Source organism: Polyodon spathula, chromosome 14 (genome assembly GCF_017654505.1).
Source record: "Polyodon spathula isolate WHYD16114869_AA chromosome 14, ASM1765450v1, whole genome shotgun sequence".
NCBI classification, from domain to species: Eukaryota; Metazoa; Chordata; class Actinopteri; order Acipenseriformes; family Polyodontidae; genus Polyodon; species Polyodon spathula.
In genome coordinates this window covers 3,477,481-3,501,009 of record NC_054547.1, presented here as the reverse complement: position 1 = coordinate 3,501,009, position 23,529 = coordinate 3,477,481, and the positions used below count along the sequence as shown (strand labels likewise).

The 23,529-nt window shown below is 39.7% G+C and overlaps 1 protein-coding gene across 1 annotated transcript; it reads right to left on the bottom strand.

Annotated features, from left to right (window-relative positions):
• Positions 1–745: 745 nt before the first annotated feature.
• On the bottom strand, positions 746–20,512 carry LOC121326538 (interleukin-23 receptor-like). The gene is made up of 18 exons (XM_041269873.1): positions 20,083–20,512; positions 19,848–19,943; positions 19,504–19,556; positions 17,236–17,356; positions 16,629–16,922; positions 16,174–16,297; positions 14,972–15,132; positions 14,485–14,621; positions 14,199–14,358; positions 13,940–14,022; positions 12,823–13,030; positions 12,260–12,442; positions 11,181–11,279; positions 10,567–10,719; positions 4,859–4,987; positions 4,182–4,281; positions 3,590–3,680; positions 746–2,132 (listed from the first exon to the last, which is right to left on the bottom strand). Exons 4-18 carry the CDS (start codon positions 17,303–17,305, stop codon positions 1,521–1,523), a joined length of 2,604 nt encoding a protein of 867 aa, XP_041125807.1. The 5' UTR covers positions 17,306–17,356; positions 19,504–19,556; positions 19,848–19,943; positions 20,083–20,512; the 3' UTR covers positions 746–1,520.
• Positions 20,513–23,529: the final 3,017 nt, after the last annotated feature.

Here is a 23,529-nt window from a genome sequence, read left to right as displayed (position 1 = left end):
GAGAACAGGAGAGGACCCAAGACTTCTCCTTGGGGACTCCTATTGAGAGAGGGTGAGGTGTGGAAGTTGAGCCATGCCAGGTTACCTGGTAGGTGCGGTCAAAGAGGTAGGAGGAGAACCAGGACAGAACAGTGCTGGAGATTCCTAGGTCAGCAAGAGAGGATAGGAGAATAGAGTGATCGACAGTGTCAAAGGCAGCAGAGAGATCGAGGAGAATTAGGACAGAGGAGAGTGAGGCAGCACGGGCAGAGTTTAGTGAGTTAGTGACAGACAGGAGAGTAGTTTCAGTGGAGTGAACAGAGAGGAAACCAGACTGGAGAGGGTCGAGCAGAGAGTTGACAGTGTACTGCACTCTCGAGTTTTTTAGAGAGGAAGGGTAGCAGGGAGACAAGACGGTAGTTCTGGAGGCAAGTGGGGTGGAGGGTAGGTTTTTTGAGAAGGGGGTGATAGAGGCTTGTTTGAAGGCAGAGGGAAAGAGGCCAGAGAGGAGAGACGTGTTAAGATGGGAGGAGAGGAAGGGGAGTAGAGCAGGAGCAGCAGCTTGAAAGAGGTGAGTGGGGAGGGGGTCCAGGGGCGCACATGGTGGGTTTGTGGTCCTGGAGGAGGGAGGAGAGGTCAGAGTTTGAGAGGGGAGAGAAGGAGATGGAGGGTGAGTTAGTATTGGAGACAGAGGGTGTTGGGGTTGGAGTGGGAGGGGGTGGGGGGAGGGTGCATTTTTAAATATACACTGACAGTGTGTAACAGTTAAATTTATTAGAATAAACTATGATGGGCTACTACTTTATTTGGGGTAAAATGTTAAGAAGATATGAAAAATGTGTTCAGTCATAATATAAGAATATGATTCTACTGCTGTTGGGGGCTTAAGGGGACCCCCAAGCCCTCCGCCTTATTTTCTGCCTCCACATTTTTTGGCCACCGGTCGCCACTGGTTACATATCAATTTGAATAAAAACAAGCATATATCAAAATATAATAGCCATTACAGAGAATGCAAACTCATTATCAGAGTTAAAGGCATGAAGAAACTCTGGGTGTATTTCATAAACATTAAACCTTGATATATATAATAAGTAGAGACAACATCATTGTGCCTTATGAAATAACTGAATGTTATGTAATTATTCTAACATAATATTCTACTTTGTGTAAAATTCATGCTTAAAAGTCAAACTTCCTGCAAACCATCTGGAAAGATTGTTATTCCTCCAATTCAAAACATGTACAACTCTGTAAGGATTCTTTACTAATCCACTGTTTTGTGAAGTGAAAATCAGGTAGGCAAATATGGGAGGTTTTGTGCAGTAACTGTAGCTTTTCTGAAGCTACTGGCTTTTCTCTTTCGTTATTTTATCAGTGTTTAGATGAACTGTATGTTCCCTGAGTCCTTTAACCGCTTTTGGTTAGTTATAGTATCAGTCAGTTATGTATTGCAGCAGGTTGCTCAGATACACGTGCTGCAGCTGATACATAGTCCATGTTTCATTGTTTGTGTGAATAGAAGCTTCTTTGCAAACACCTCACCAGTCTCCTTCTGTGACCTGAAGAACAACAAGTTGAGGGAAATAAGAGTTCACAGCAACAGGTTCCTCTGTTGAATGTCTCAGAGAGTCCACCAGTGCATCTGGCAGCAATGTTTGACCCTGGTCTGAGCCTTCTGTTGGAAAGTCATGCCTCTCATTAAATTCTACCCTCTCTCTCTTCCCATGGAAGCCGGTTAAGTCGATGATTTGCGCATTGCCACCGAAGGTCACATTTATATCTCCTCCTGGAAGCAAACTCCTGCTTGAAATGTCAAAAGTACCGTTCAGCAACATTGTAAATATATCACAGTCTGCTGGAGAACTTGTATTGATTAATTCAAGCTGAGAGGTTTCTACACTGTCAAGTAAATGATCTTCTCCCTGGTTTGATACCTGGGGTTGGTATCCACGATGTTCGCTAGGAGTGTCTTCAGCTTCTGGATTTCCTGCGGATTGCCATTCCATTCCCTCTACATGTGTGTCTTCACCAAGGAGAGACGGCAATGAAGTCACCAACTCTGAGAAGAAGATTGTTTCCTCCACATCTGTTATTGGAGGGTCGCTGTGTAAGGAGAGCCACGAAGAGTCTGAGTCAGTCCTGTATTTCTCCTGTGAATAAAGACATGAAAAAAAGAATTTCAAAAACACACACATATAAAACAGCAATACTCTGCTCATTTGAAAGGAACGAAATTTAAAAGGTTAGTTTTGGAATGTCTATAATTGTTTTGTTTTCTTAACAAATTCACCCCCCCCCCCCCCCCCCCCCCCCATTTTTCTTGCTAAAGCTAAATTGTACGCTTTTGCAAATGAGTCGGAAGTCTTGGGTGAAATGTTCTAGACAAGCGCAATGCTAGTGCGACTTTTAGGTAATGCTTAGCGGCAGCAGTTTTTGTTTGTGGTTCAAACACTGATTTGGTTCAAATAATTTGCAAAACGGTGGCGGAGACAGTGTAAATGAGGGTTCTCAAATATTATAACGAGATGTACGAAAGCTGCAGGCAATTGTGACACTTACAATTCCATCAGTTAGTTAAGAGCTTTTGAAAGCATGTTTTAAACAGTCACAATTGCATTGCATTTCCCAGCTGTGCTCAATGCATTTTTGAGGCAAACAACCAAATACCAAATAACTAAAAGCAGGGTGTTCTTACAAGCCTTGAAAATACATTTCTATGACATTTCTGGTTTGCCCCAATTTGTTGGCAGCACTAGCCTGCACACTTGTAAATAGGAAACACACCTATTTTATTAATGTGTATGTGTGTGCAATTTTACTGTATTTTTTAAAACCTGACACCTCCTAATGTCGGACAAACATATCTGGTTTAGCGAGGGGCTACTGTATGATTATGAAAAGCTTTTTGATAGAAACACATTTTTTATTTGGGGGTGAAGGTGGGACCCCACTATAGAATCTGGTGGGATTAATCTGCTTTTCATTTTTATATATAACAGTATTAAAATAGGTAAAATGAAGGCAGAACAATGCATTGTACAGATGATGTTTACAATTAACTAAAACAATGTTCTTTTGATTCTTGCACCCGTGCATGTATAGACGTTATCCTTTGGGCAGCCTCTGCTGCAGCAAACCACAACTCAACTACCGCGATTTATTTGAACAATGTCGCCCGACTCTACCAATAGAGATCTTGCTAACAAGATGCAACAAATATTTAAATTACTATATTTCTGCTCTTTTCATAAACATATTTTCTCTTAGTACATATGACAAAATGTACACTTTGCTAAGTGCCTCAATGAAAATGCTAATTGTGGTGTGTTTGCGCTGTGACCGGCCCATCTTAGTACACCTTCTTCTCAGCCTGTGGGCCACAGTGATAGAATACCACAGAATGTCTGAGTCACAGAATGCTAGAATGACATTTAGAAAAGCCCACTGCTTCATCAAATATAGAGACATGTATGGCTAAATACCTGTTAAAACTACAGTGCTATGTTTTCATGTTCCTTGAAGAAAAATCAATATGTTATCCAAATATTTTATAACAGTTATAAAAATCATATATTATAAAAATCACTATGTTATAACAGTACATCACCTGCAATAGCTTCACCACACTACTGTTCTCAACTCTAGGGAATTCCTCAAAAACCCACTCTGGTACCCATAATACACATATTCTCTTGATTCTAAAAAACAAACAAACATCATGATTGATCAATAACAACACCAACACCAACAACACCAACACCAACACCAACACCAACACCAACAACAACAACAACAACAACAACAACAACAACAACACAACAACAACAACAATAATAATAATAATAATAATAATAATAATAATAATAATATATAATAATAATAATAATTTCAAACAATACCCATAAAGAATGATTTCACATTGTGCATTAAAAGTACTTTTAATGATATAGCAAATAATATAAAATTTGCACAAATAACCAAAGTTTAAAATATGTACAGCATATTTTAAAAGTACCTGATAAACCAGGTGCTAGGCAGGAGTTTTGGGATCAGTGATAAGCTACAATATTTATTTCTAATTACAAAATGTATCAAATATTCCTGTTTATTTATTGAATTGTAAGACAGGGTTACTTGAACACTACTGTTCATTCTGAGACATGTGCAATATATTACAAAACAGTTAAACAAGAAGATACCTGTGTCTGATAGAATTGCAAAACATCACAATTAGTGGAATGGCTATTGAGGAGGTTACCACGACAACAATAACCACGAGAATGGTGAAATCATGACCGTCTGGAAGAGAATAATTGGTTAGGTCATTTTTGAGCAAAAACATAAACTGCACAATTAAAGTCTAGTATTACTGAGAGTGAGGTACCATGAGAACCATAGATTTGGATTTGAGAAATAGTCTATAGTTATATTACCAATACCCTAATACAGATTGCATATAGATAGATAGATAGATAGATAGATAGATAGATAGATAGATAGATAGATAGATAGATAGATAGATAGTTAGATAGATAGATAGATGAAACGGTATTTGTCTTTGCAAGCTTTGAGCTCGATAATAAACTAAAATGGTTAGATATGTATTATCTATCTAGATATAGATCTATCTAGTCATCTATCTTATCTAGCTATCTAAACTTGTGCTAGATAGATAGATAGAACCGAATAGAGATAGATAGATAGATAGATAGATAGATAGATAGATAGATAGATAGATATTAAAATGTGCAAGGTACATTATAATGTTTGTCTTTCTGCAAACAGGTCTTCAGAATATCTTTGGCTACCTTTAACAGTGACACCCGTAACAGTGTGTGGTGTGCGCTGAAACCCTTCTTGTCCCTCAATCACATACCTGCCAGTTTGAGGATGATCTCCTCCCCCTTTGCTCCTTTCCCAGCAGAATTCCATGCTGTCATGTAAACAGTGTACAAGACCGCCGGCTCCAGACTCTCCAGCCAGTACTGCCTTAATGCAACTGAAACTGAAAGGAAAGAGGGAATGGCGGCTGGTTCCAGCAGACATTGCTGTTATCATAGTTAGGGGCCATGCTTGCTTGCCTCCTTGGAGTTGTCACAAGGTTGAGCACAATCATTATTTGGATAGTCTAATTGAGTCGATAGGAATGGATGGAGCAATGGCAGAGCATGCTGTGAAGGGGAGCTGTGCTAGCCTTCTTCAACATTCAAAATGATTCTCATGTCTTATCCAAAACCCTAGAACTGTAATGAAAGTGAATGTGTGAGGAGAGGTTCTGAACAGGGTAATGAAAGTTACTGTGAGGAGAGGTTCTGAAGGGTAATGATTGACTGTGTGAGGAGAGGTTCTGATCAGGGTAATGAACCCTGTGTGAGGAGAGGTTCTGAACAGGGTAATGAAAGTGACTGTGTGAGGAGAGGTTCTGAACAGGGTAATGAAAGTGACTGTGTGAGGAGAGGTTCTGAACAGGGTAATGAAAGTGACTGTGTGAGGAGAGGTTCTGAGCAGGGTAATGAAAGTGACTGTGTGAGGAGAGGTTCTGAGCAGGGTAATGAAAGTGACTGTGTGAGGAGAGGTTCTGAGCAGGGTAATGAAAGTGACTGTGTGAGGAGAGGTTCTGAGCAGGGTAATGATAGTGACTGTGTGAGGAGAGGTTCTGAGCAGGGTAATGAAAGTGACTGTGTGAGGAGAGGTTCTGAGCAGGGTAATGAAAGTGACTGTGTGAGGAGAGGTTCTGAGCAGGGTAATGAAAGTGACTGTGTGAGGAGAGGTTCTGAGCAGGGTAATGAAAGTGACTGTGTGAGGAGAGGTTCTGAGCAGGGTAATGAAAGTGACTGTGTGAGGAGAGGTTCTGAGCAGGGTAATGATAGTGACTGTGTGAGGAGAGGTTCTGAGCAGGGTAATGAAAGTGACTGTGTGAGGAGAGGTTCTGAACAGGGTAATGAAAGTGACTGTGTGAGGAGAGGTTCTGAACAGGGTAATGAAAGTGACTGTGAGGAGAGGTTCTGAGCAGGGTAATGATAGTGACTGTGTGAGGAGAGGTTCTGAGCAGGGTAATGATGACTGTGTGAGGAGAGGTTCTGACAGGGTGAAAGTGACTGTGTGAGGAGAGGTTCTGAGCAGGGTAATGATAGTGACTGTGTGAGGAGAGGTTCTGAGCAGGGTAATGATAGTGACTGTGTGAGGAGAGGTTCTGAGCAGGGTAATGAAAGTGACTGTGTGAGGAGAGGTTCTGAGCAGGGTAATGAAAGTGACTGTGTGAGGAGAGGTTCTGAGCAGGGTAATGATAGTGACTGTGTGAGGAGAGGTTCTGAGCAGGGTAATGAAAGTGACTGTGTGAGGAGAGGTTCTGAGCAGGGTAATGAAAGTGACTGTGTGAGGAGAGGTTCTGAGCAGGGTAATGAAAGTGACTGTGTGAGGAGAGGTTCTGAGCAGGGTAATGAAAGTGACTGTGTGAGGAGAGGTTCTGAGCAGGGTAATGAAAGTGACTGTGTGAGGAGAGGTTCTGAACAGGGTAATGAAAGTGACTGTGTGAGGAGAGGTTCTGAGCAGGGTAATGAAAGTGACTGTGAGGAGAGGTTCTGAGCAGGGTAATGAAAGTGAGTGAGGAGAGGTTCTGAGCAGGGTAATGATAGTGACTGTGTGAGGAGAGGTTCTGAGCAGGGTAATGAAAGTGACTGTGTGAGGAGAGGTTCTGAGCAGGGTAATGAAAGTGACTGTGACTGAACAGGGTAATGAAAGTGAGGAGAGGTTCTGAACAGGGTAATGAAAGTGACTGTAAGGAGAGGTTCTGAACAGGGTAATGAAAGTTACTGTAAGGAGAGGTTCTGAACAGGGTAATGAAAGTGACTGTAAGGAGAGGTTCTGAGCAGGGTAATGAAAGTGACTGTGTGAGGAGAGGTTCTGAGGGTTGAAAGTGACTGTGTGAGGAGAGGTTCTGAGGGTAATGAAAGTGACTGTGAGGAGAGGTTCTGAACAGGGTAATGAAAGTGACTGTGTGGAGAGGTTCTGAACAATGAAAGTGACTGTGTGAGGAGAGGTTCTGAACAGGGTAATGTGACTGTGTGAGGAGAGGTTCTGAGCAGGGTAATGAAAGTGACTGTGTGAGGAGAGGTTCTGAACAGGGTAATGAAAGTGACGTGTGAGGAGAGGTTCTGAACAGGGTAATGATAGTGACTGTGTGAGGAGAGGTTCTGAGCAGGGTAATGAAAGTGACTGTGTGAGGAGAGGTTCTGAGCAGGGTAATGATGTGACTGTGTGAGGAGGGTTCTGAGCAGGGTAATGATGAGTGACTGTGTGTGACTGGAGGAGGTTCTGAGCAGGGTAATGATAGTGACTGTGTGAGGAGAGGTTCTGAGCAGGGTAATGATAGTGACTGTGTGAGGAGAGGTTCTGAGCAGGGTAATGATAGTGACTGTGTGAGGAGAGGTTCTGAGCAGGGTAATGATAGTGACTGTGTGAGGAGAGGTTCTGAGCAGGGTAATGATGGTGACTGTGTGAGGAGAGGTTCTGAGCAGGGTAATGAAAGTGACTGTGTGAGGAGAGGTTCTGAGCAGGGTAATGATAGTGACTGTGTGAGGAGAGGTTCTGAGCAGGGTAATGAAAGTGACTGTGTGAGGAGAGGTTCTGAGCAGGGTAATGAAAGTGACTGTGTGAGGAGAGGTTCTGAGCAGGGTAATGAAAGTGACTGTGTGAGGAGAGGTTCTGAACAGGGTAATGAAAGTTACTGTGTGAGGAGAGGTTCTGAGCAGGGTAATGAAAGTGACTGTGTGAGGAGAGGTTCTGAGCAGGGTAATGAAAGTGACTGTGTGAGGAGAGGTTCTGAGCAGGGTAATGAAAGTGACTGTGTGAGGAGAGGTTCTGAGCAGGGTAATGAAAGTGACTGTGAGGAGAGGTTCTGAACAGGGTAATGTGAGGAGGAGGTTCTGAACAGGGTAATGAAAGTACTGTGTGAGGAGAGGTTCTGAGCAGGGTAATGAAAGTTACTGTATGAGGAGAGGTTCTGAGCAGGGTAATGAAAGTGACTGTGTGAGGAGAGGTTCTGAGCAGGGTAATGAAAGTGACTGTGTGAGGAGAGGTTCTGAGTAATGAAAGTGACTGTGTGAGGAGAGGTTCTGAGCAGGGTAATGAAAGTGACTGTGTGAGGAGAGGTTCTGAACAGGGTAATGAAAGTGACTGTGAGGAGAGGTTCTGAGCAGGGTAATGAAAGTGACTGTGTGAGGAGAGGTTCTGAGCAGGGTAATGAAAGTGACTGTGAGGAGAGGTTCTGAGCAGGGTAATGAAAGTGACTGTGTGAGGAGAGGTTCTGAGCAGGGTAATGAAAGTGACTGTGTGAGGAGAGGTTCTGAGCAGGGTAATGAAAGTGACTGTGTGAGGAGAGGTTCTGAGCAGGGTAATGAAAGTGACTGTGTGAGGAGAGGTTCTGAGCAGGGTAATGAAAGTGACTGTGTGAGGAGAGGTTCTGAGCAGGGTAATGATAGTGACTGTGTGAGGAGAGGTTCTGAGCAGGGTAATGAAAGTTACTGTAAGGAGAGGTTCTGAGCAGGGTAATGAAAGTGACTGTGTGAGGAGAGGTTCTGAGCAGGGTAATGAAAGTGACTGTGTGAGGAGAGGTTCTGAGCAGGGTAATGAAAGTGACTGTGTGAGGAGAGGTTCTGAGCAGGGTAATGAAAGTGACTGTGTGAGGAGAGGTTCTGAGCAGGGTAATGAAAGTGACTGTGTGAGGAGAGGTTCTGAGCAGGGTAATGATAGTGACTGTGTGAGGAGAGGTTCTGAGCAGGGTAATGATGGTGACTGTGTGAGGAGAGGTTCTGAGCAGGGTAATGAAAGTGACTGTGTGAGGAGAGGTTCTGAGCAGGGTAATGAAAGTGACTGTGAGGAGAGGTTCTGAACAGGGTAATGAAAGTGACTGTGTGAGGAGAGGTTCTGAGCAGGGTAATGAAAGTGACTGTGTGAGGAGAGGTTCTGAGCAGGGTAATGAAAGTGACTGTGTGAGGAGAGGTTCTGAGCAGGGTAATGAAAGTGACTGTGTGAGGAGAGGTTCTGAGCAGGGTAATGATAGTGACTGTGTGAGGAGAGGTTCTGAGCAGGGTAATGAAAGTGACTGTGTGAGGAGAGGTTCTGAGCAGGGTAATGAAAGTGACTGTGTGAGGAGAGGTTCTGAACAGGGTAATGAAAGTGACTGTGTGAGGAGAGGTTCTGAGCAGGGTAATGAAAGTGACTGTGTGAGGAGAGGTTCTGAGCAGGGTAATGAAGTGACTGTGTGAGGAGAGGTTCTGAGCAGGGTAATGAAAGTGACTGTGTGAGGAGAGGTTCTGAACAGGGTAATGATTCTGAACAGGGTAATGAAAGTGACTGTATAGAGGTTCTGAACAGGGTAATGAAAGTGACTGTGTGAGGAGAGGTTCTGAGCAGGGTAATGAAAGTGACTGTGAGGAGAGGTTCTGAACAGGGTAATGAAAGTGACTGTGAGGAGAGGTTCTGAACAGGGTAATGAAAGTGACTGTGAGGAGAGGTTCTGAACAGGGTAATGAAAGTGCTTGTGTGGAGAGGTTCTGAACAGGGTAATGAAAGTTACTGTGAGAGGTTCTGAACAGGGTAATGAAAGTGACTGTGTGAGGAGAGGTTCTGAGCAGGGTAATGAAAGTGACGCTGACAGGGTAATGAAAGTGACTGTGTGAGGAGAGGTTCTGAACTAATGAAAGTGACTGTGTGAGGAGAGGTTCTGAGCAGCTTGCTGTTTTCTGAATAATGAAGGAGTCTAAAGCACACAAGATTCTGAGCAGGGTAGAAAGCGTACCAATGTCTTGTACAGGGACTAACCCGCTTCCTGAATGGCTGGTTATAGCAGGCCTCCTGATAAATGAAAGTTACACATAAATCTGTGTGCAGCTGTCAGGAGAGGTTCTGAGACTGCTGTTTCAGCTGCTTTCCACTTTGTGCAATCAACATGTCCACAAGCAGCAGCAGTAATAGCAATAGCTCATAAGTTGGTCAAAGCACAGCCTTGTGCTTGTGTGGTTTCAGAAGAGGTGACTTCACAGCTCTCTCGCACACAATTCTCTGTTTTTCAGCAGCTTGCTTTTTCAATGAAGGAGTCTAAAGCACACAAGATTAGAATAATAGCAAGCCTCCTGATAAATACACATAAATCAGACAGCGATGAGACCTTTCAATGCCATTCAACATGTCCCTTTGCACATCACACCATAAGTTAAAAAGGAAATAGGTGGGGTCATAAGACAAACAAAAATAGCCATTGAGGTAACAGACAACTAGCTTACTAATGAGAAAATGGAGTTTCTCATTTGTTAACCCTAATGTGACTTGTTTAGTGTACAGTATTAAGGCAGTTTAACACTGTTTACGAGGCATACTTTTATTATGGCATAAACTGATGAAGCCTGCCACCTAGTGGAATGAAAAATATTCACCAGAATTATTGGTTGTGAGCTGCTGGTCCCATACATCCAGTATCTATTCAAAGAAAACTGGTGTGTTTTGTTTTGACCATGACCATAATATTTTACAGATGTGATTTATAATGGCATACACATTGTTTCGGGGGTTTCATGGGCTACTTACCATTTCTAAATGTTTCATCAATGCCTTTCTTCAGGCATATCGTGTAGGTTTTGATAAATCCTCTCTGAAGATGTACAGGAATGTCTTCCCACTTGATAAGTGCTCGTTTCATTTGAGTTTCTACAACTGAAACCTTTGGACCGGCTCTTGGTTCTGAAACAATGTTAAACAATAGGCTCTCGCTTGTTAAATAAATCACATGTTTTCCAAGTTCAGTATTCTTCTAAAAATCAACCACAATAATACACTAATATTGTTAAATCAAGTTAGAAATAACCAGGATGTCCCTGGTTCAAATCCCGGTTCACTCACTGACTCACTGTGTGACCCTGAGCAAGTCACTGAACCTCCTTGTGCTGCGTCTTTCGGGTGAGATGTTATTGTAAGTGACTCTGCAGCTGATGCATAGTTCACACACCCTAGTCTCTGCAAGATGCCTTGGATAAAGGTGTCTGCTAAATAAACAAATAATAATAATAATAATATATATATATATATATATATATATATATATATATATATATATATATATATATATATATATATATATATATATTATATATATACACATGATATATATTAATATATTATTGTGTTAGAAAGCTCAAACTCACCCAACTCCTTGGAATATGCTTCAGCTGTTGCTGGTTTACTTTCTCCATTTGAATAAATTGCATACAATGAAATGTAGTAACGAGATCCTGAGACCTTAGCTGAAAAGCAATTTGACATTAAGTGCTTGTTGACTGTTTGATCCAATATAATATTCAATATAAAACCAAAACCATTATGCTAGACAGAAAGCTTTACATTTTCTGTCACCTATTGACTATTTAAATGAGTATTGTCACATCTCTCATTTTAAAAAACAAAATCAAAATAGAAAACAATGAAGCTTGTGCAGTTGATGTGCAATCAGTCTTGGGTCAGAAAATGCTGCAATCAAACCTCTGTGTTCTCTCTCAATGTTCGTATCTACATGCTGCAATCAAACCTCTGGGTGCTCTCTCAATGTCTGCATGCTGCAGTCAAACCTCTGGGTGCTCTCTCAATGTCTGCATGCTGCAATCAAACCTCTGTGTGCTCTCTCAATGTCTGCATGCTGCAATCAAACCTCTGTGTGCTCTCTCAATGTCTGCATGCTGCAATCAAACCTCTGTGTGCTCTCTCAATGTCTGCATGCTGCAATCAAACCTCTGTGTGCTCTCTCAATGTCTGCATGCTGCAATCAAACCTCTGTGTGCTCTCTCAATGTCTGCATGCTGCAATCAAACCTCTGTGTGCTCTCTCAATGTCTGCATGCTGCAATCAAACCTCTGTGTGCTCTCTCAATGTCTGCATGCTGCAATCAAACCTCTGTGTGCTCTCTCAATGTCTGCATGCTGCAATCAAACCTCTGTGTGCTCTCTCAATGTCTGCATGCTGCAATCAAACCTCTGTGTGCTCTCTCAATGTCTGCATGCTGCAATCAAACCTCTGTGTGCTCTCTCAATGTCTGCATGCTGCAATCAAACCTCTGTGTGCTCTCTCAATGTCTGCATGCTGCAATCAAACCTCTGTGTGCTCTCTCAGTGTTAGTATCTGCATGCTGGAATCAAACCTCTGTGTGCGCTCTCAATGTTAGTTCTGTGAGAAATCATTACTGTACAGTATATGGTAAACAATGGTAACATTATGATCTTTTTATACCCACCTTCAATATATGTGGAGTTCTGCAAGCAAGTCATTTTTTTCCACCTCATGCTTCCATCTTGCCTGTACCATTCTGCTATGTACCACAGCACTGATCCCTTTGTCTGGCTGGGTGCTTTCCATGCCAACAAAATTCCCAAACTATCTGCTGATGCCAATTTAGTAATAATGGGTGGTGCAAATTCTGTATAAAAAAAAAAAAAAAAAAAAAAAAAAAAAAATGGACAGCATGCATATTCATGAAATAAATTAAAATATGTTCAGCAATTACATGTGATCGCTTCTTTTTTTGTTTGTTAATCAATAGTTACATACAACTAAATGTTCACCTTTTCATTAGTTGTTACAATGTATTGGGCTATATGATTTCATCATTAAAAGAAAACTAGGGACATAATTAATAAAAGCATTAATGAAAGCTTTCTTATTATAAAACAAGAAATTAATCCAAATTCCAGGTTGCAATACTGTTTTGGGCATTGTTTTCTTTGTCCAGCGAATTCAGCAAAAAAATAAAAAATAAATAAATAAAATAAAACAAAACTTGAAATATTGTAAATGTACCTTTCTGGCCAATGCTAAGCTGAGCAGCCTCTGAACTGCCCTTTGAGTTGAGGGCAGTGATATAAAGCATCTTTGTGTGTTTTGGTAGTGTAATCTGGTACTGCGTGTCGTTTGGTTGACACACGTGGCTATGGCGTTGCTTTCCATACTGTCTGTAAAACACTTCATATCCCAAAATAATCCCTCTGGAATATTCGGGAGCAAGAGGCTGAAAAACATCAAGACACATGACAGTTCAGCCCGCGTTCAGAGCTGACAGTTCAGCCCGCGTTCAGAGCTGACAGTTCAGCCCGCGTTCAGAGCTGACAGTTCAGCCCGCGTTCAGAGCTGACAGTTCAGCCCGCGTTCAGAGCTGACAGTTCAGCCCGCGTTCAGAGCTGACAGTTCAGCCCGCGTTCAGAGCTGACAGTTCAGCCCGCGTTCAGAGCTGACAGTTCAGCCCGCGTTCAGAGCTGACAGTTCAGCCCGCGTTCAGAGCTGACAGTTCAGCCCGCGTTCAGAGCTGACAGTTCAGCCCGCGTTCAGAGCTGACAGTTCAACAGGTGTTCAGAAAGTTATTAGTTATTAGAAGAAAATCCCTATGTATAATTTTCATTGTAAAATAAAGACTTGTGATTTATTTAAACAGCCAAGATGGACAACAAGTAAAAAGCCAGCACATCTGTACCAGCATTCAAAATCAGCATTCAAAAACTATTGCTTATCACCATTGAACCAGCAGGGCTTCCCTTACCTAAATGAGTTTCAGTGTGGTTAGGATTTGGAGGTCTAACTAGAAAATGAACCAAAATCTAATTGAAATATATTTTTGGCATGCACGCATTTCTTCTGTTGGTATATAATATTTTATTATGATCTGAGGCCAGGCCACACACCCCTCAGCACAACAAAACATTAGCAAAGAGCGCAAAGTAGAAGAACGTGTTGAGCCCTTTGTGGCACATAAGAAAAGTCAGTCCAACAGCATCATCCTGCTGGAGAGCCCTGAAGACTAGACACAAGTATGAATTACTAATGTGTTGACAGCACTTTCGAAGCATTCCTGATTGATTGTTCATTGTTAAGTATAATGTAAGAAAAAATCGAAGAACCATGCTGAAAGGGTTTAGTGCAGTACCTTCCAGAGTATAGTTACAGTCCGGCTTCCATTGCTGTGAGTCGGGCCCATTATTCTCCACACATCCACTCTTCTACAAGGCTCTGCGAAGAGAAATCACCGAAAGATGTACACTTCTAGAAAACCTGGCACTCTTTAAAAACAGTTATCGAAAATGATTTAAAAAAACCCACCTAATGTCACAGCTTAATATGATCATTTATCCTGCCCTGTACTGTTCTTATCCAATCCCGTCTACATATTAAAAGATCTGGTTTACCTGCTTCTGGTGTCCTCTCCAAGAAAGATGGGCTCCAGTCACTGCACCTCAGTTTTTCATTTGGTTTGCAGCTGCGGATCTGAAACTCATACTGAGTGAAGGGCTTCAAGCCACACAGTCCAAATGTGCTGTTTTCACAAGAAGTCTCTTTTTCGTCAACCTAAAACATATGTACAATACTTGTTAAAATAATAAAGTAGCCACATGCTTACTACACCTATGATAGAGATCATTGATAGTACAGTTGCTTATTTAAGTGACACTGCATTATATGCATCGTTCTTACCATAGTCCAGCCATTGACAGCTGCTCTGTATCTAACCTCAGCACAAAGCTGCACTGATTTGTTCCATTGAAGGACAGCCTCTTTGTGGGAGCCGTTGACAAAAGTAATATTGGTGATTGTGGGGGTGTCGGGTATTACTGGAAAAAAAATACTACAGCTCAGCTTGAAGCAGATTTTTGCAGTTAAAGCATTATTTTACAAAAACCCTTAGAAAGGGGAACAAGGCATTGGAGAATGTATTAAAGCACATGCAAGGCTGTAAATCACATGAACAAGAATTACAGACCATAAAATGTCATGTCAAAACATGGTCTGAAATTGTGAAGCATGGTGATTGCTAAATTACTGTGCAAGTGCCAGGGTAAACTTTTCTAGGGGAGTATAAGGTTTCCAGCTTATTCATCTTGGAAAAATAATCCACTGGGGTATTACCCTAGTAGTCATCGTCAGTCCATGTGGGGCTTTGGAAATGAAAGTCATGCATTACCTACGTCATTAATTGTTAGTTGTATTATGGCCGACTGCGATTGTCCCAGGTGATTTTTGGCACGCACAGAGACGTTGTACTCCGCGTCCATCTCAAAGTGAGAGAGAGGGATCAGAACATATTCCTCCCTTTGAGGAGAAAACGTCTGAATTCTCTCACTACTGCAAAACAAACAACGTTTCAAACAATAGCTTTTACTCGACGCTCTCCGGGACTTTTACAAGAAAATTTGATTATGCGAACAATACACTGCACCCCGTTTTACAACTGCATTACTGCAGTAAACTATATAAAGCGTTGTGGCAGAGTAAAACAAATAAAGACTGGCAAACAAAAATACCAAGCGCAAAATAATAGGTGGCATCCGAGAATGCTGAGATGCAAATGAGAGGTGGAGAAAATATTTTGTATATCCTCAGCCACAAGAGGGAGCTCATCACACATATCAATGACCTAACAGAAATACCAGTGTAGTCTATCAGTTGACCACAATGCTGTGCTGTTTAACACCTTTTTTTCCTGAAGAGAATTAAGTTGATTTATAGCTGTTTAGATATACAGTACACTAATTTATAAGAAGTAAACACATATTCTTGGTAAAAGTGAGTATATTACGTATCATTGAAAGAAAATAGGTAAACTAGTTGGTGAAACTAGTTGAAACTGCATGGTGCTCACCGCCTTTAATTCATGGTTTTGTGGTTAACCACATTAAAACCTGGAACACCAAAATGCTGGAAAACCTGCAACCAATTTGTATTAACGGCAAACCAGTTTTACCAATTCATGGTACATTTAGTGTCTGCTGACAGAAGTCTACCTTCTCACCCTGACCACACCAGATCCTCTCAGACAGGAAGGGGTTGAATCACACCGTGAGCTTCTTGAAGGTATGTCAGCTTGGTTTATCGACTTTCACCACTGCTGCTTACTTGGTACAATAACTCAGGTCTGCACAGTGTGGTCTGTGGTTGTTAAGTTTTAAATGAACACTTCAACCTTTATTACCAAATAACATCAGAAAAAAAAATCTGCAATTATGTATTGACCCTCACAAATACATGCCTTGGTGACAGCCTATGTGGAATGTATTCATTTATAAGAAATGCCTTTGTTGGTTTAAACTCAATGTTAGTTATCAACAGTACTACAGTTTCTTATAAGTTTTTCTTGGAATGCATTATTAAATTCTATGTGCTTACCTTTGGAATTCCACAATGTAGCTGGTGTTTATATAGGTGTCTTTTCCTTTCTTCCAGGTGCAATTGATTGTATTTGACTTCCATTTACTAATACAGGTAACATTTCTAGGGTTATCTGGAGGATCTTGTGAGAAAACAAATCAGTTTGTTGGTTATGGAGCTTGTATATACTGTGTGCAGTTTTGAAAGAAGCACATGTTCTACATAGTGAATGGAACAGGTACACAGCAGATAACACTCAGGATTCAAAAAACTATAATTCAGAAAGCATCCAGTCATTAAAAACATGCCCTAAAGGATCATTTAATAGAGTATAAAGATTCAGATCATCACCGAGTTAAAATGATCTAAAAGCATGTGCATTGTAATATATATATATATATATATATATATCTTCTTATTGCAAAGTTAATTTACTCACTCAATCAAGGTAGAAATATGAAATGAATACGTACATCCTCCTTTAATATCCTTTCCACAAACCAGCTGCTGCCCCCGTTGTCCTTTGCATTTGACATGACAGCGAATGGCTGAGTGGGGTATGGTGACATGGTGAAGCTGCAGCTCCACAGCAGAATGATTCAGATGGTGAAGAGAGGGCTGTGGGTTGTTATTGAGGTACACTGAAAACTTTTCAGGGTGACAGTTCTCAATGGATGAAGTGCAGATGACTGAAACACTGGAGCCCAAGATGAAGACTGGCGTGGGCTCTACCCAGAGGATTCCACGACACACCAACCCAGAACATCCTGCAACAAACAGCCCAACAACCACGCTGCTTATAAAGGGAATGCAAAAGACTTATACTGGACTGAAATAGGACATTCAAAAAAAAAGTAATACTTAAACTGGACTTACCCCTCGGTTAGAGAATTTAAGCTATTTAAGGTATTTAATAAAACCAAAATAAAAACATATATATATATATATATATTATATATATATATATATATATATATATATATATATATAGTCATGTATGATGTAGCCACTGTTTCGCTGGTCTCAGCTACTGCTTTGTTAAGCATGAAGTTGAGTTTTGTGACAGTGAAATGCACTCACCTCCGCTGTTCCAGTAAAGCAGCATTGTCACGGCTATCACCACTGCAAACCTACGGCTGAACAACTCCATTCTGTGTTTGGCTCAATCACTCGATTATCTCCAGAGGTCATTAGGACATGCCTTGAGAAAAGGGTGAAAAGGAAAGCGGTGAGTAAAGACAATGCCCTGTAGAACTGAAATCAAGCCTCAAATGGCATGGCTGGAGAAGCCAAGGTTGCCTACCCATGCACTACGGTAATATAAAACTACAGAAACAATGTACAAACTACCTGACTCCCTCTGCACAGTTACTGTCAGAGGTACTTCTTAATGCAGACTTGAGCTGCATGCGCAACATCTCTGCCTTGCAGACAAGAGGCTTATATCTGAGGCTGTACCACTTACTGATCACTATAAAAAAAAACATGTTTCAACCACAGATATGATGCACTACAAACAAGCCTAGGCTCTTACAGGGCTGCACCATTCTATAATATATACTATCGAGCATAGTGCAAGAATTAGTCAAGATATACTGCTGTGAATAATGTAAACTGTGTAACTTGAACTCTGCTATCACAGCAATTCTCCATTATCAGATTAAAAAATGTTTTCAAAACAGAAGTACAACTAATCACCCTTAGCATCGTTGATAAGGATTTTGTTTTGAATTAAAACAAAACTGAACTATTCAAAACGTGAGTTATGGTTAGGCTTTTCTTCATACAGCTAAGGTTAAATTAAAGTGGGAAGTTCATAAAAGCATGCGTTCCTCCTTTACAGATCAACCCATGACTAATTAGGGGCAGAGATGACATGCCTTCACAGTATTTTAATGTTGAACTAATTATCCTGATTGAAATCACATTGAACATACTTGAACAAGGTGGCTAAAAAGACATACAACCCACTTTTGGGTGCCTCAGGTGAGCATTATTGTAAAATGGAATTGTGTATGTTTCTGTAATATCAGTTAGCCAAGTGTTGAGTCACTGAGTTGAGTTTTTGAGGCTGTAAGCAGAGTTGCCTGGTGAGAATAAAGGTACCCAGAGACAGGTGTATGGACAGAGACAGGGTGGAGCGAGTAGCAGTAGAGCACACAGTGCGCTGATGAAAGAACAATGAAGAGAAAACAGCCTTGATAACAAAGATGACACAAGATATTTGCTATGAAAACAAAAGGGTTATTTTGAAGACTTAGTCCTAGAAGGATAGTCTACTGTTTACACCCAAAGCAAAGATAGACTGATTTATTATTACCTATTTAATTAAAGCCTTATTGTGAGGATGATATGGAATTTATATATATTATATATATATATATATATATATATATATATATATATATATATATATATATATATATATATATATATATATATATATATATACACACACACACACACACACACACGAATATGAATATTATACTTGTGTAGCCGCTTTGGGGTTATTCTGTTTTGGAAAAAGTAGTCACTGTACTAGTTTCTTTTTGTTATTCTTAGCATAAAGTTTTCTTAGTATAAGGGACTCTTGACCTAGATTTGCAGGCCCCAGTGCATTTTGAAAGCAATGGTACATTTGTACAGTCCTGTCTAATTCTGTGTCCTACATTTTCACGCACCTCCTGCTTTACCACATCGAAGTGTGGTTTTCTAACAATGTTTCTGGTTCAAGTTTTTTCATTCTAAGCAGAACAAAATGTCCTGTAGCTCACACTGTAGCAGGATTTTCAAAGACTTTTACCCCAGTTAAAAATGTTACAGTTTTCTTTTCTGTTTGTGTAACAGACTGAATTTCCTTTTCTGACAGTCAGTAGATCAAAACTGGCTTGGAATTCATTTACATTTTTTATTTTATTACTCAACATTAATCCAGTTGGTGTTTCCCCTCAATTGTAATGCATTCGCCCCTATTGTGGTCCAGAACAGATCAGTTTTACCAAAGTTAAGGTGACAGTATCATTATTAAGATCATATGTGACATCCCTATGGATGAAAGAACAGTGCCTAGTACAGTAATACAATAATTTGGTTATATTATTGGATGTCATGCATTACATTGTAGCTACAGTGTCTGGTATTGTATTTTTCAACCTACAAAGTAGTTGCTTCATGAGGAAACATTTGCTTTTAATGGAAGAAAACATGTACCTTTATTAATTGTTTTTAACTTCAAGCAGTGCTATCAACAGCTGTGTCTGGTTACACACCATACTTAAAAAGATACCTGTGTAGTTTCAGCTATTAGTAAACATATGCTCAGTATAGCAGGAGGGCATTACATACCCTGGCACAACACATGGCACTGGCAAGACTCCCTCTTTCCAGATCCATTGATACTGATGCAGTCCAGGGAAGCAAATAATAAGAAATAAATCACAATTAGAATAATGTAATCAAATACAAAAAAGAAATGGTTTAAGAAAAGGGAACCACAGCATAACCCTAGAAGTGTGAAAGCAACGAAAGAGCAGATATAAAGGCATGATCTAACACCATCAGACCTGCAGGATGCTGGGGGGCTGATAGACATGTTATTTAATAGAAATTAAGACAATTAGAGAGTTTTAAATACTGTGTCGCACTGTTTAAAAACACGAATTAATGAATGAAGTTAGGTCTTAATGTACCTTTAATAACGCAGTTAATCTCACCGATTAAGGAATCCCAAACCCAGCATTGTTGTTAAGAATCTGATTGTCACGCAGATAGATATCCAGCAGATTCTTAAAACAAATAAAAAATACATTACAAATGATGTAGGTTAGATTACCTTTAAATTGACGACTAAAAGAAAATTTACTAAATCATACACTGGTACAACATAAACTATTACATATGAAGAGGCTGATGAGAAAACGTTACCTTGGATGAAGCCAAAGACGCTCTTCTTTTTCAACCCAGCCTCTGACTGCCTTACAATGTGCTTTGCCGTTCCTGTCTTTTCTCTCCAGAAAGAACGCGTGTCTGTATAATCTACAAAGGGAAGCTGCTGTTTAAGGTTTGCCCTAGATTTCTGATTTAGCTACAGTCATTTTCCACTTAATACATCACAAGGGGAAACCCCAAGAACCAAGAGAATGAAAAAACCTGTTGAGGTGCACTCTGCAGTTATACCTGCTAACCCGGTATTTAATTAAAACAGAAGTTTAAGAAAAGGGTTTATAACATGTTTCACATCCTATTAGCATAAGCAGCATGATCACTACCCCCCTTTTCTTGTGTTGGAGTATATAGCCGGTAAATGCTAGTTTATTAAATATGTATAGACTGCTTGTAGTTTGCTATTACTGCACTGTCCATTGGTATATGAGAGTCTTGTTTAGCAAAACAAATTGGAAAGCAATTTAGTTACTTAAGACCTTCTGAATGTGTTTGTGTAGGGGAGAAGTGAGTTTTCAGTTGAGAAAATGTGTCATCTCTCTTGTGACATATAACATCCTGTGCTCGGAAAAAACATTGACAATCAAAAGACTGGAGGTTATAAGCTTATAACTTGATGTGGCCGAGCTCGCTGAGCACGTTCTTGTAGTCACAAGAATTTCATGACTTTAATAAAAGCGTTTGATGCACCCAGGCACGCTCCCAAGTTTAACGCAGAAAGCTGATTTCAAACTATCTTTTTGGAACATTTTTTTGATCCAATACATTTTTTTTTTCTGTCTTTGTATCTATATTTTGGTCAAACTTGGTATAAAGAAATCTTAATGCCACAGCATTTAAATTGCAAATATAGCCGTGTAGAATAACAGGATTTCTATGCAGTTAATTAGCTGCTTTAGAACGTGACCTAGTTTTTTTTTTTTTTTTTTTTTTTAATCATTTTGCAATCTCGTTCTTGAATTGCGTCTTCGAAACCATGTTGAAATAGAAATACATGTTTCGTCAAGGAAAGGTTGACATTTTAAGCCCTTGATGTCTTGTACCTAATACAGAAACAGCTGACCACATAATAATGTGCTTTACTGTAATTTGTTTTAAAGTAGTTTGTTTGAAGTTTGTGTTATGCTTTGCTAACTGTATGGTATTTATGGTGTCTTATGTGTTAACCGCAAGCGAAGAGTTATTTACCACAAAATGCATTGCACGTGTGAATGTTACACGTTAGGTGATCAGTTGACCTCTTTGCATGTCGAAAGTGGAAAAAAGATTAACGAATCAAAAACATGTAGTGTAGTATCACTTGCAAAGCAACACTTACAATGCAGAAAAATAAAAAATGCAATGACTGTTTACAAATACATTTTGATTAATCAGAAACCTACTTTCAGAAAGTACACAATCAAGTTGTTTTGCTTAAAAAAAACAAAAAAATGTTTCAAAATTAATGTTTCAAATGTAAAACATGTAATTTAGTTTTGTGTTAGCACAACGGTACACAAACAGAACAAAAACCTCGTCCCCCTTTTATACTAATGGTTTGGACCTAATGTTTGACGCGTCACCCAGTTTGTGTGTGTTCAGGTGAAACTATGGATGACTTAAAGGTATGTCCATTTTGCAAAAACAGAGGTCAGGAAGGGTTCATAGCTAAAACTTTAATTATAATAGTAAAACATGAAAAACTAACTAGGTAATAAAACACATTAAGGTTCTAACATTGCTAATGTCACGAGATTGTGTGATTTTACGTATATTTTTTATTATTGCGAATAAAGCACAATACGGTCGTTTTTTTTTTAAGTGTTGTAAAAACGTGTGCTACATTATTTAGACACAAAGGCTTCTCAATTCGAACCATGTTTAAATGTACTATGATAAATGTAGTACAGTCACACACGTCTGTCATTTCAATTCGCCACTATTAATACTGGAGTTTTTAAAAATGGAAATAAAATGTCTTTCCAGTTGTTTCACTGTTACCTGATGAGGAACGTACGGTCTTGAATGTGTAACCGTGTACTGTTATTGTAATCATACACCACTTGCAAGCTCAAATTAATTAATGATAGCGGCATCGTATTCTTTCAGTCTAATTCATGAATCGATTGCTGATCAAATACATAAATAGATAATGCATGTTATTCTTGTGATAGTAAGCATTATCCTTACTGTAGAATGCTATCTTTCCAGAACTAGTGATGTAAGGTGGTAAGAGTTACTGAAGACAGTAATATAGTTTTGGAGGATTTAAATGTGTGTGTTTTTTTTTCAGTTAATTAACCAGGTCCATATTTATATTTTTATCAAGCAGCATTTACTGAACAATGACAGACAGGTTGTTAACCTCATTTAGTGTCTTGGACAGCTATTCTCGAAAGGTCTTGAGCAAACATTCCAGGGTGAGTATCATACATTTCTGTCTGCAGCACACAAGATACTAGTATAGAGGATAAGACAAGAGCAGCTAAAGAAAGAAGGTGGTGTGAGGTATACATTGTGTGTTATCAGCAGTTCCTGCTTGAGCTCATTGCACTGTTACCATTCATATCTAAAGGCATAACAGAATTATTTCAAACAAGTTGCTTTATAGTGTAACACTAATTGTTGTGAATGCATGCGCTGGTCTGTTTAATATCTATTTATTTAAGCAATATTTATGTTGTTTTTGTTTTATTCTTTAAGCTTGTTACTACATTGAAATAGATATTGTTATCTTGGTGTTTTGCCCAGAGCCACCCTGACTTACATTTTTGTTGCCTTCTCTGCGTACTTGTACTTACGTAAATGTCTAACAAATGAGAAATACAGGTTTCAGTACTGCTGATAAATAGCATATTCACAGTCTTGTTTTTCAGGGTCGTCAGCTAGGAGTGGAGCAAGGAAAGCGATCTGCTGTGACTTGTGAAATGTGCTCCCAATTAACGAGTGACTATGACTGGGATTTTGACTTACCTAGTACTAGAAGAACTGAACTATCCAAACCTAAAACTGTCAAGCAGATTATAAACGAGGAACAGAAAATGGTTCATAAAAAAATAAGGTACCTTTTACTTTTACGTTTTCTGGTTTAAAAACGTTTAACCATATAAACCTCGCTAATTGTCTCAGCATCAGGTTTAAGGTATATTATTAATGAAACGTCTACTGCATAGAAGTTCCAGTATTCATTTAAAGCACAAACATGCCTTTGGAAAGTTAGATTGAATATCATTTGAACATGAATGATGTTTTGTGTGTCAGGTCGTCAGTACCTAGGGCAACATCTGTGTTAGCTCCAGTGGCAATATCCTGTGAACAATATAGTGGCATTCGTAACATCTGGCCAATCAGCAATCCTGAAGATCAAGCTGGTAGGAATTCACACCAGAAAGGTAACATTGCCTACACTTTCTTTTAACAATGTTCCCATAATTGTGTTATATGCGCTTT

Bases quoted from the DNA above. Each gene is read 5' to 3' on its own strand.
- LOC121326538 (XM_041269873.1), bottom strand. From the start codon at position 17,305: ATGGAGTTGTTCAGCCGTAGGTTTGCAGTGGTGATAGCCGTGACAATG. The intron at 13,031-13,939 runs GTACTGCACTAA...GATGTTTTTCAG, and splicing joins CTGTAACTATACTCTGGAAG to CCTCTTGCTCCCGAATATTC. The intron at 11,280-12,259 runs GTGGGTATAAAA...ATTGCTTTTCAG, and splicing joins GAACTCCACATATATTGAAG to CTAAGGTCTCAGGATCTCGT.